The following is a 13,088-nucleotide window of genomic DNA, read 5'->3' on the forward strand; positions in this document are numbered from 1 at the left end:
GAGCAACCCCTGCAGGCGCTTCCGGGTCTCGCCGGAGAAACGAAGATGGCGGCCTCTGCTGGCAGTGCAAGGAGGAAGCTGGAGGAGGAAGGGACGAGGGTCGGGATGGGCGCGACGGCGTTGCTGCTGCTGCTGCTCCCTCTGATGGGAGGTAGGGAGGCGCCCCCCCAGCCCCTCAACCGCCCCTACTCACGCTCCCCTCCATAGCTGTCAACTTTCAGATTTGAAAATAAGGGATCAGCAGCCTCACCTGTCCCGGGGACAGCCTGCGGGATATCTAACGATCCGGGATAGCAGCGGGAAGCAGCAGGAAACGGCGCTGGAATAAGGGAGTTTCCCGCAAAAAAAGGGAAGGTTGACAGCTGTGCTCCCCTCTCTTTTCCAGAACTGGCCGCTGGCGGGAAGATGAAAGTCGTGGAGGAGCCCAACAGCTTCGGGTGAGCGCTTGAGACCCTTCCCCGCCCTGTCCCCCAAATGGGCGCCACCCCACCATGAGCGCCCCTGAGGACTTCTCTTCCTCTCCTTGCTTCCTTCCCCACCAGGCTCAACAACCCCTTCCTGCCTCCGTCAAACCGCCTCCAGCCCAAAGCGTCCCCTTCCCCTGTGGCGGGTAAGTGGCTAGGCTGGGGCAGGGCAGGTGCGGAGGCAGGCAAGAGCCGCAGGGCTCCACGGCCAGAGCTCCAGAGGGAGAGAGGAGAGCCCTTTGAAGAGGCTCCTCCGCCTTCCTCTCCCTGTTGCCTATGGGCTGCCTTTATGAGCGAGCCTCCTTGTTTCTTTCCTAGGACCGGCACATCTTTTTAGGCTGGCGGGCAAGTGCTTCAGTTATGTCGAATCCATGTGAGTATCTCGTTGGCATGTCAAATAGTGAAACTCTGTACATTGTAATAAAAGACAAACATTCAAAATGCTTTCAATATTTAGGTACAAGTATGAGTTCTGCCCATTCCATAATGTCACCCAGCATGAGCAGACTTTCCGGTGGAATGCCTACAGTGGAATTCTCGGGTAAGCAGATTCTGACATTTGTTCCAATATTTGTTTGTTATTGACTATTTAAAAGCTAGTATTCTAGGATCAAAAAACTGCCTGGTTTAACAGGAGAGTTAAAAGCAGCACCTTCAAATTCACTCACATTTGTGGCCCGTGCTAGTATGCAGTTGAAAGCTAGATTTCTACAGTTTTGCCCACCCCAAGGATTCAAACCTTCAGAACTGCAGTATAAGTTATTACAGGGCTTAAGTCCTAGCACACAGTGCCCTTACTGTGCCTGTATTAGTCTTAAGCTGGTGCTTTCATGAAATAAATTAAGTGACTGGGTATTACTTATCCTGCAGTTGCCTAGCTGCTTAACTGCCCTGTTAGATTGACACTTTTGTTTCTGGGGAACAGGTGCTTCATAGCCTGAGACAAAACAGAACCCTGCAGGCTGCATGTCAGAGTAGACTGTCAGCACCACTTTATAGAAAAGGCCATTAACTACTGATACCATGATTGATGGCATCAAATTCCACTTTTCCCTTTGAGGTTTTCTTAAAAAACAGATTTTTTTAACCTGTTTACTTTCTTTCTAGAATCTGGCATGAATGGGAAATTGAAAACAATACATTTGTTGGTATGTGGATGAGAGATGGAGATTCGTGTGAAACCAGGAACCGACAAACAAAGGTAAGCAGTAAGGATGTACTAAAGAACAAAAATACCTTTTGGCCATCTACAAGTTTTGAAAGTGTTCCTTGCTTTCATCACAACACTTGTAAAAAGGGGAGGGGGGCAGACAGGCTTTGCACAGGAGAAGAATTTTGTTCTTCATTGGGCTATTTCACCGCCAAGGAATGGTATCTGAGACATTTTTCTTTACAAAGCACTCAGGTAATACTGTAAGTTTCTCCTAACAGTCTGATTGTATGCTTGCCTACAGCAAGGTAAGCTACGTGATGTTCCTTGTCTTTGGGTAGAAACAGGACTACAGTGGTACCATCCTTAGTAGAATGCAACCCGCGACTGCATGGGTCGCGATTCACAACTTCTGCGCATGCGCATGACATCATGTTGAACGTCTGCGCAAGCGGCAAAACCCAGAAGTAACGCGTTCCGTTATTTCCGGGTCACCGCAGAGTGTAACCTGAAAACGCTCAACCTGAAGCGACTTCAACCCAAGGTATGGCTACTTGGTGCTGTTAAATCTCATGACAGTGCTTGATGCTCACTGACTACTCCAGCAAATGATCCAGGGTGAAATGGGATTTGACTTAATATGAAGCCAGCAATGGCTTTTTTCACTTGTTCTCACTTCTCTGCTTTTCAGGTTCTTCTTGTCTGTGGAAAGAACAACAAACTGGCTCACGTGTCTGAACCAAGCACTTGTGTTTATTCTCTTACATTTGAAACTCCATTAGTTTGCCACCCACATTCTCTCTTAGGTAGGTTAAATACCTCAATTTCTGGGTGAGTGCCAGGAGGCACTGCAGTGATGCTAGCTTTTACTGCAAAAGGCCCTTTCACCAGAGTTCCCATCACCAAGGTTCCACTTTTGTGGTGCAGAGAAAAGCAAAGAGTGATGGAGCCTCATGATGCCTCCTTTGATTTCTAAGATGTGCCTTCTCTGGCCAGATTTTCAATATTGCTGCTGCAGTGCATGGCTGGCTGCAGAGATGATGGTGGTCGTTTTCATTTTCATCATCTATATATTTGGGAAGTTGTTTGCCTGCTCATTATGTATTTGGGCACCTCTTAAGATATTGTAATGAAATTTTGTATGATGATTCCTTAAAGAAAGGGGAGGTTTCTGTCTATGTTTAGATAATGTTGTATGCAATTTTGAATCAAGATGGTGGACTGAAACCTTCCAAAGGGTGGTGCACTGATTTTCCTTTTCTCTTTACAGTCTATCCAGCTTTGCCTGAAACCCTCCGGAGGAAGTGGGATGAAGTGGAACAGTTGCTTTATGCTGAGCTAATCACAAAACAGGTTTGCTTCTTTTCTTTTTTACATCTCTGTCCTACCTTGCTTCTGTGGAACCCCGAGAGGCACACGCAGCTATCACAGGGAGCCTCCCTTCCAGGCACACTCCAGGCCCAGCTCAGCTCAGCTCAGTTCAGCTCAGCTCAGCTCAGCTCAGCTTAGGCCTTCATTCAGTGCTGCTACATTCAAAGTCTTGCCCTAGCTGTTCCCTAATTAGGGTGTGAAGGCTGCTCAGAGGAAAGGCTTTAAGGTACCTCTTCCGTATTTAACCTTGCAGTTTGTATATAGCACAGTGGGTGGGGTGGAATAAAGCAGTGACATAGCTTCCCCTCAAAATTGACTGAGATTGATTTATAGATTCTCTCTTTAAAAACAACTTGGTTTTAAATAATAATTCAATTTAATATATAGCCGATCCTGTAGCCTGTACTTCTAATCTCTTAAAACTGAATGTTGGTAATCTATCAAGTGCATTGGAGGATGATTCTAATAATGGACTGGAAAAAGTCCTGGACTGGCAGATAGACATGTAATATACCTGGAACTATTGAAGCTTTTTGAGGGAAAATGCTTTTTCTGGGTGGTTTGTTTTGTCTTATCTTGGGGAACAGATTTGGTTTTTTATAAACCCTCTTTCATATAGTATTCCAAGGCTTTTTAATAACGGAAATGAACAGTAACTACAGAAACAATTTAAAAATATTAGCATTCCAGTAAAAATCTACAAAAGCAGGGGTGGGGGGGAGAATGCAAGAAAATCATAGTTTCAACCTCTGGAAGGCAGTATAAAAGCAAAAAATAAAAGTAACCTAAAAGTCTGATGGGTAGCATGGTCCAGATGTGTTGCTGTATTCAAGTTGTGCAAAGTTGCTACTTAATTGTAAACCAAAATGTTTTCATTATTAGAGTAACTACTTGAGTGTACATGTGTTCAGGAAATATGTGGATTTCAAATGGGATACTTGATTTTCATAAATGTATTTTACCCAAGTCATTAAAATCCAGCTGGCCAGTGCTGAAACGCTGGCTCCCAGTTCTGAGGCCAGGCTCCTGGAAAACAGGTAGAAAAGCAAATAGCAATTGGGAGGGTAAAAATAAGGCTTTATTTGATATTTTGTTTTCTAGGGATACAAGAAACGGTTGAAAGAGATATTTGAAGAAGCAGGCTTTTTTAAATTAACTGGAGAGAAAGTGAGTGAGGGAAAGAATACAAAGCCTCAACGCCTGGAATTTGATTCACTGGAAAAGTGCAATAAGGTACAGAAATTGGTGCCTGGGATGCTAGGCTGGTGCATTGTGGCTGTTGTTTATCATTCTGCATTCTTCTTCCTGTGCTGTTTCAGTGACTTGGTCTATTAAAAAAATAGGCATAGACTGAGTGGGAGGTGTGTTAGAAGTTGCTGGAATGAATAGCATCAGTGAACGTTGCCCAGTGCTTAAAAGTGCTATGGATGCGGGTAAAGAGTGGCAAGGCCCCGACTGGGTTTCAAGCCTGCTATTAGAGTGACTCTTCCAGACATAATCATTATCTTGATGACGTAAAGGGCATCTGCTTTGCTTTTGTTTTCATGGCTTCTCTATTTGGGCATTTTGTAATTTTTGAACTTTTATGTTAAATTGTTACTTGTATTTGTGGATAACCATTGCCCTCTTATTTTCTAGGAGTACAAAGAACTTTCTAAAGATCTGAAGCGGCTTACAGATTTACTTACTCAACATGGAATTTCATATGAAACAAGCCTGAGTAAGTTGAGCAAAATTATTTCCTCCTCCCACACAACACTGATACAGTGGTACCTCAGGTTACAGACGCTTCAGGTTACAGACTCCGCTAACCCAGAAATAGTACATCGGGTTAAGAACTTTGCTTCAGGATGAGAACAGAAATCACACGGCAGCAGCGGGAGGCCCCATTAGCTAAAGTGGTGCTTCAGGTTAAGAACAGTTTCAGGTTAAGAACGGACCTCCAGAATGAATTAAGTTCTTAACCCGAGGTACCACTGAATTGGCAGTCTTAGTTAACACTTATTTGGGAATAAGTCTTGTTGAACGTGGCAGGCCCAAACATTGGCAGTGGAGGGGAGGGGAGAATGACGTAGAGGCAGTATTTAACTTTAACTTGTTTTTACTCCTTCAGTAACATAACATGTATAGTTTATAACTTAGGCTTCAAGGTGGGTGACGTGTTGAAAGGGCTTGAGGTGGGGAAAAGCCAGGTTCAGGGTAGGGGAAATGACAGAGCATCCTTCTGAATTCATCCCAGTCCTAGTATTAGTTCTTGGTTGGGTGGGAAAGCTGTAGCTGGCTTATGGGATCAATGGTCTGAGCTTGGTATAAAGTAATTATCTTCTTATATTCTAGATGGAAACAGAGATGATAACCGTGCCACTCAGGCAGTTGTGACAGAAAAGCCAGCTCTTACTGTTGTTTCAAAGGCTGATTGGCACCTGCGTGGAGACACGGGAACATGGAACGACTCCCTCTAAGGAAAAATCCCCCTGGACAACTCGCTCAGCATTTGGGGTTTTCACAGCAATTAGAATTTAATGCACATTGTGTGGTTGTACTTGGGTTATGGAACCTGTGACCCCTCAGATGAGGCTGGAGTATAGCTTCCATCTTTCAGCATAGGCCACGCTAACTGGACCTGAAGGGAACTGGGATTGAACAAGAAGCATATAGAATGTCACAAGTTTCCTATCCCTCTTCTGTACCCCACAGGGAAGAGCAGAAACTGTTAAATATAGGACAGTCTTTTCAGCAGGCCAATATCTGGTAGGAGCCTCTGCTGCCAACTCAGGACTCTCTTTTGGAGTGAAGGCAAGTTGAAGCTGTGGCAGCCTTTTTGAGCTTTGTGTCTTATTGCTTCGTAACAGAGAATGCTGCAAGTGAGAGCAGCAGTCTTAAGTACTGTGTGGTGTCTTGGGCCAGAAGAGGATCCATCCAATAAATTCCAGTCCTTAGAATTTTATTTAACAAAAGTGCATAGAGACCACAGTATAGGCGGAGGGACCCAATACAGGATTTATCCCAAAGGAACATTACAAATGACCAGTCAGTGTTGCAGGCATGCACTATGAAGAAAACTTCAAGCAGAACTAGCCCCCTATGCTTAATTTTACTCCTATTAATTCAGCAGGCCCCTCCACTGCTTTATGTGGATTGTTTCTACTAGGCTGCTAAAGCAAGAAACAACGTACTTGATTTCTGCCGCCGCTTTCATTCATTTCAGCGGGACACTGGGCACGGAGACTGCTGCTCCATAGGCCAGATCTGTTTATCCACCTTGACGAGGCTCAAAATTGCCCATCTTGCCTTCCTACCAAGAACCACCTACTTGATCACATGAGATGGCCCATGGCCAGAGCAGAAGTGCCTCCAGGTGCTGTCTTGGTGGTTTGGTCACCTTAGTGGCCACCATAATGCTACAAGAATATCAAACTACACTACAATAGACTGGGGGGTAGAAGAGGAGGGAAAGTCCAAGACTTGGACTAAACACCCCCAAAGACAACAAACAAACCACTCAGGCTAATAATGGTTTAATTCTGGGTGTTGAGTACATGGGAAACAATATGCAGGAGGCGGTGCAGCCATACGTCAGGATGGGTGCAAAGATCTGGAACCAGCCGAGGTTGGCAATGTGGGAAGAGAGCTGCTCGTTTTGGGAGCCACTGGTGGGTGAAGCAGCTCACAGAAAGAAACTCATAGCTCCTTTTCCACAGACTTCCAAGTAACAAGAGTTACTTCCCATAGAACTTCTTGTTTAGGAGAAAAATGAGGAGATTGACATTCACTTTTGCTCGGTCAAACAACTTCATGACAGCCACACCTTCATACTGGAGCTGCAACAGATCCTGTGGGAGCCAGAGGAGGGGCGGGGAGAGAAAGAGAGAGAATAAATTATCAGCTGCGGCTCCTAGGACACACCTGGTCAGCATACAGAGGCTTGGCCTGTAGCGTTCCTACATCTTGCCCAGTTTGGACCTCTGAGATGGGCAAATCATACCCAGCAGTCATTTCTCAAGTAACACATGCTATCATTTTTTTGTGATGCTCAGCGGAAGGGGAAGCTATCAAGCTGCTATAGTGAAGGGTTCTCTGTTTTGCACAGGGTGGGAAGGAACCCTATTCCATGCATTGATACTTCTCCAAAACTAATTTCCTCACTGGTAAAAGCATGGATGCCATCCCTGTTGGACATTCTAATTTTGTTTTCAGTAATTTAAGTGCACATTTTTCCTTAATGCTGCCAAATAAGAAAAAAAAATGGTTTTCCCATGTAAGAATGTACACATGCCATTTTGCTGAAATAAATTATTCTGGAAATGCCTCTGCACTGACTCTTCAACTCATTTCCAAGAAATGAGGATGGAGCACACAAGAAGGACTGTGAATGTTGCATTTGGCAGCAGATGGAAAGAGAACAGCAAGCCATGTTATGCCCCAGCAATTATACCCCAGCTGCTTGATGCTTGCATACTTTCTGATAGCAGGCTAAATAGAGAATAAGTTGGCAGTGAATAGATTAAGCTTTAGGAGTTATTTTTCCTATGCAAGTTATATGCATTTGCACCATCCACTTTGCTCCCCGCCCCCCATATGCTCCCCTAAGATTATTTCAGCACATTAAAAAAGCTCTAAGAACCAAATTGGGCAAAAAGATGAAAATAATAACTAAACTCTTACTCCAATCTAGGATCAATAATTGATAATAGGACTATTCCTTAGAATCACTGCTGGAGATCTCCTTGCTCACTAACTAGGCCAAGAGGGAAAAAGAGGAGGAATGAACTATTTAAAAATAAATAAATGCTATAGCTCAAGCACTGGGCATGGCAGGCCTGGAGGGTGGGAAGGAGGCCTCTGTGCCCTCCAGGAACAAGTCTGGAAGACACCATCTCCTGATCAAGGAGAAGCCTATTCTCAAACCGTTTTGCAATGTCCACCTGCATCGGGTGTGTGGGTGTGGGTGAAAAGGCATTTTTTCAGAAAACTGAAGCAGCCACAAAGCTGCTGCATCATCTGGTGCAAACAGGCAGCAAACCTCCCCACCACCTCCCTCCCGGGGCGGGGGGAGTGGAGAGTCATTTTTAAAATCCATCTATTTATGTAAAACTGCTAGCACATTTAAAAACATTGTCTTTGATAAATATACTTTTCATTATGGTCTGCAGCTGGATATTATTATTATTATTATTATTATTATTATTATTATACAATCCAACTCAAGCATCACCTAGGGCCCACTGGGTCCCTCCCCTCGGAGTCTAAACACACAAGCACAGCCATTCTCTGCCTGATTTATTCTGGAGAAGATAGGCTAACATTTTGTTCAGTTAGTTCCCCAGCTTTCACTTTCTGCTTCCTTTGAAGAAGTGTGCTCCTCAATCTAATTTAGATAAACCTGGAATGCAGTCTAGGAGAATAGGTCATCATGATTTATTGTTAAATATCTAATATCATCCTCTCCTTCCCCGTAACAGTTTGGAGACCCTGAACGAAATCCCCTGATGCAAACTCAGTATAAGGGTGGACTGTACAGACAACATCAAGATCCATACCTGATAATGTAGAATGAACGTCTCCATCTGTACACCCATGAACTTTGCTTTTACCTCAAAGTCTCCGACTTCTTCCGTTGGGCTAATTTCAAATATCACATTTTTGAATCTATACAGTTTGGGGACAAAAAAATATGCTTATTGTTTTAATGTGCCATTGGGAGTTGAAGTGGAGAATAAAGGGTTATTGGATAGGAATTAAGTACTTGCACTAGAGAGCTTCAGTGTGGATTTCAGACTGGAAGAACTGAAAGCAATTGTATTTCTAGGTAAAATGAGTCCCTTACTTGACCTGTCAGTCACAACGGACTGTTTCCTTCCTCTCCCTTACCCCATGTCTGGGGAGCTTAGAGATTACTTTCAGTTTTATAAGACACCTGCAAGCAAGCACAGTTTTTGATGTCTAGTCCACAGAAGCACCATGAAGTGCTTCAGAGGTCTTCTACAGCTCCCACTTTGCCTCTGACAAGCCAAAAGTCCTTCTTAAGGAGCCCTACTTGGCCTCAGAATTAGTCTAAATCTGATGCACACTCCTAGCAAATAGTTACACACAAACCCCCTAATCCATGAAAATGTTCCTTCCCAATTTTATCCCAGAATGCTGCTAACTGGGTGAGACTTGCCTCTGTGCATGCTGCTGTGATAAATGACATACTCACTGGCTGGCTTGAAGATCTTCAATTTCCAACAGGACTCCCTTTTCATGGAGCCGGGCTGCCGTGTATTTCAGGGAGATCTTTTTGCTCTTCTTTCCCTTCATCTCCCGTGGTTTTTTGGAAACCCTGAGGAAAAGAAGGACGGGCACCTCACTGAGAGGCATTCTCCCATTTGTAGGATTTGAGGTCTGACTTGACAAGCATGGAGGCTGACAAAGACTTGACCCAAGGCACTGGGTTTTGCCTCTCCCTCCCCACCTGGGGGGTGGAAATAACTCCCCCTGACTCCTGCTCTTCCTGCAAGCAGCTATTTGAGAGCTAACCCTCCTTGCTCTTACGCTCTTTGTCAAGTCACCATTTTTCTTCTCATCACCTGGCAATCCCCCCCCCTCTCCATTTTTTGTTTTCATGTCAGGAGGTTTCCCAAGGACCCAGGGTACACCCACCCAACCCCACGCCTCCGGGGGCTGCCACTCACTTGCCCTTGCTGGCCAAGTTATCCAGGCACGTTTTGATATAGCTCTTGTAGTAATCCACCTGCTCCTCGTAAAAAGTCGCCTTGGAGGTGAGGGCGTTGTGGGTCTGCTGCAACTTCACCAGCTCTGCTTTTCTCCTTTGGCGATAGCGCCGCTGATTTCGAATGTCCTAGAGTTTGGGGGGGGGGAGCAGAAGGGGAAGGGGAAACAGGCTTACCTTCTAACTCATTCCCACCCAAGACATTCCAAGTGTGTGTACACATATGCATTGAGTAGCCACCCTCATCCCCAGTCGCCTTTATCCGTCACACAGCATATGCACCTGCCAGCACAAGCCTGCTGGCTGTTAGCTCCGTTTCCCTGGATGCCGCCTACCTTGGCCACATCGTTGATCAGATCCTGGTATCTGTTCTTGGGGTTCACTGTCCCCAGTTCAGTCAGCTTCTTCAGGGCCGATTTTATCTTTTCCTTCTTTTCTTGAAGGCTCAGGTTGCTGTCCTCCTTGACTGCTTTGGATTTCTTCATCTTGTCAGGAGTTTTGGCATCCCGAATGGCTCGCCTCTGCATGGCTCTCTGGTGTTCGGCTTCCTGGGTGGGGATTGGGGTGTCAGAAAGGCTGTTGCAACTGGTCTGTCCTGGTACACACATTCCTGCCCCGCCACCCCATCATACACAACCAGAGCCCTCTTGCTTGAGCCCTTCTCTTCTTTGAACAGTCAGTCACAGACTGTCGTTCTCCCTGGCCTGCGACACACTCTTGCCCCTTGGAGACAGGAAGACTTTGGCGTCTGCTCCAACATGACTACACCTCCTCCCCATTACCTGTTCAGCACTGGCTGGAGTTTCCAGGATCTCAGTCAGTGTCTCTCCTGGCTGGAAGCGGATCACATCCACAATTAAGCGCTTTGTGCTGAAAAGCAAAAGGAAAGGAAGAATCAACGTGCCATCGCTGAGCAAGTGCCTGTTGTCTCTTCTGCCAAATATGCACCATCAGGGAGATACTCAAAAGAGGAAGGAAATCACAGAAACACCCACCCTTGACAAATCACATCTCAGCGGCACAGAAAGATGCAGATGTTCTTACACGTAGACTTGCCACTGTGATTTTATGAACTGTGAGCCTGAAGGCTGGGTTACTGTAATGCACTCTACGCAAGGCTTGTGCAGGGGCTGTAGCTACTGCAAAAGGAGGCCCACACCACTAACTGGGGGGCACATGGAATGCTTATTTCATGTCTCCTGAAGGAGTTGCACTGGCTGCCCATTAGCCCCTGGGCTGGGTTTAAGGTTCTGATGTGCAAAACCTCTGAAACAGCTTAGGACCAGGTGACTTGAAGGAGTGCCTTCTCCAGTACAGTCCCACTGGTTCCTTATGACTGGGCTAAGGGAAGCGAGTTGCCTAATCTAGGTTTGCTCAGCATTAAGGTGAATCACAAGTGGGTTAGCCCTGCCAGCTAGCTGCAAGTCCTGCCTGCTGTCTTCACCACGGGCCTCAGAAGTCTGTTCAGAAGATTCTAAGCTCTCCAGCAGTCTGCCTGGATAAAGAGTCCCTTGAGAAAGGGATCTTTCCTAGGAAAACTGGGCAAAGAAAACAAGACTGAACTGACACATCAGGAATGAGGAATGTACCCCAGCAGTCCTGATATTTAGTAAGTATGTGTATGAATTATTCTGGATTGCATCAAAAGTTTGCATTCCTTATTCAGAAAGCTGTCAATCAATTTCCTCCTTGGAGTTCACACACTGTGCATGATGGCAACACTATCTCTCACTACACCCCTAGTTTCTGGACACAGGTTGTATGGGCACAGGAATTTAAACTAATCCTTAATAAAAGCCCAGTGTGCTGCTGAATATCGCAGCAGTTGCTACGTATCAACATGTAGCAAACATGTACAAAGAGATGCAGACTTCTGTACACCTCAAATGGCTGCTAATTACATGTGGTGGATGATCAGAACCTTGGGACAACAACTTTGCCATCCTTTTGAGGACCCTCCCTCCCTCTTCCTCCTCTTAGATACATGATCATCAAATAGTGGAACCCAACATGTTGAGAGCAAGACACATTTTTAGTCATTTCACTTCCCTGAATACTTCTGTTATTTCTGGATGTTTCCATCTTTTGTGTTTTACCTAGAAAACTGTGTAGGGGATTCAGAGTGGAGAGATGCAGCTTCAGAATCTCCACTAAGCCATGAAGCTCACTGATAAGCTTTTGGCTCCCTCCAGCCACCTTGTCTTAAAGCCTGGGCAAATGCTTCGGTGAACTGGGACAGCCCCAGGTGCCTTGGATGTGAAAGTGAGACAGGTTCAGGAGCTGTCATGGCCCCTACTTACTTCAGCAGAATTGTCTTGGCATCCATCTCTGCGTTCTCGTCCCCAGGAACATCAAATTTGTTAGTCAGTGTGAGTGAAACTTCTGTCTTGGCCAACATCTCTTTACTGGCTGGATCATTCACGCTGCCAGATCCCTCTCCTTGGAGAAAAGCAGAGCACAGGAAGAGAGTGTGGTTGTTTGCTTCACTCATTTAGTCTCTTCCCCTATGAAAACTCATTTTTTAAGTAAGTGATTTTAAATGTGTGTGTTCCTGGGTGCCAGCTGTGTCTCTTACCTGGAGGACACTATTTAATCACCTTAGGAACAGCAATGTTGAAATGTGTCTGCATAGCTTTGGCTACAGAGGCCTCAATATGCAGGCAGGAGTAAGGCTGGTGGAGAGACATATTAGCCCTGCTTCTGGATTGTTTGTGGCTAGTGTTTTAGCACTCAAGAGATACACTTGAACTATGTTTCTCATTACTAAATCAGAAAAAAGCTCACCTATCAGAGATTCAATGGTGGACACCTCCCCCAGGTCATCCAGAAGCTCATGAATAGGGTCATTGTGCTCAGGAGCGATGGCATCTTGATGGTCCAAAAGCAGCTAGTTTGTGAGTAACAAAGATTAGGCAAGTGAGCTGATAATAATAATAATATAACAATTTATTATTTATATGCCGCCCATTTGACTGAGTTGCCCCAGGCACTCTGGGCAGTTCCCAACAAGAAATAGTAAAAACACAATACAGCAGCGGTTCTCAACCTGTGGGTCGCGACCCCTTTGGGGGTCGAACAACCCTTTCACAGGGGTTGCCTAAGACCAGGCTACCCATGCTACACCATGCTTCAAGACAAAATTTCATTTATTTGTAATTAGAAATAAATATTTCACAATATAATTACATATTGTTTTGTGATTAATCACTATGTTTTAATTATGTTCAGTTTGTAACAAGGAAAATACATCCTGCATATCAGATATTTACATTACGATTCATAACAGCAGCAAAATTACAGTTATGAAGTAGCAACGAAAATAATTTTATGGTTGGGGGTCACCACAACATGAGGAACTGTATTAAAAGGTTGTGGCATTAGGAAGGTTGAG

The 13,088-nt window shown here is 45.1% G+C and overlaps 2 protein-coding genes across 2 annotated transcripts in view; one reads left to right on the plus strand and one right to left on the minus strand.

Annotated features, from left to right (window-relative positions):
• Positions 1-9: 9 nt before the first annotated feature.
• GNPTG (N-acetylglucosamine-1-phosphate transferase subunit gamma) lies at positions 10-7,294 on the plus strand. The gene is made up of 11 exons (XM_083474064.1): positions 10-151; positions 386-437; positions 543-610; positions 783-837; positions 922-1,005; positions 1,572-1,665; positions 2,306-2,420; positions 2,885-2,967; positions 4,087-4,218; positions 4,624-4,705; positions 5,323-7,294. The coding sequence occupies exons 1-11, from the start codon at positions 46-48 to the stop codon at positions 5,445-5,447; spliced, it is 996 nt and encodes a 331-aa protein (XP_083330190.1). The 5' UTR covers positions 10-45; the 3' UTR covers positions 5,448-7,294.
• IQGAP1 (IQ motif containing GTPase activating protein 1) overlaps positions 6,488-13,088 on the minus strand; it is a 46,420-nt gene continuing 39,819 nt past the window's right edge. Inside the window, exons 31-38 of the mRNA XM_083474039.1 lie at positions 12,482-12,584; positions 11,998-12,136; positions 10,480-10,567; positions 10,033-10,245; positions 9,660-9,826; positions 9,185-9,307; positions 8,526-8,634; positions 6,488-6,818 (exon numbers count right to left, since the gene is read on the minus strand). Of these exons, the coding sequence (XP_083330165.1) occupies positions 6,705-6,818; positions 8,526-8,634; positions 9,185-9,307; positions 9,660-9,826; positions 10,033-10,245; positions 10,480-10,567; positions 11,998-12,136; positions 12,482-12,584 (1,056 nt within the window). The 3' untranslated portion in view covers positions 6,488-6,704. The remainder of the gene's footprint in view (positions 6,819-8,525; positions 8,635-9,184; positions 9,308-9,659; positions 9,827-10,032; positions 10,246-10,479; positions 10,568-11,997; positions 12,137-12,481; positions 12,585-13,088) is intronic.

The sequence above is a fragment of the Podarcis liolepis genome (genome assembly GCF_965112155.1).
Source record: "Podarcis liolepis genome assembly, chromosome: 14".
NCBI lineage: Eukaryota > Metazoa > Chordata > Lepidosauria > Squamata > Lacertidae > Podarcis > Podarcis liolepis.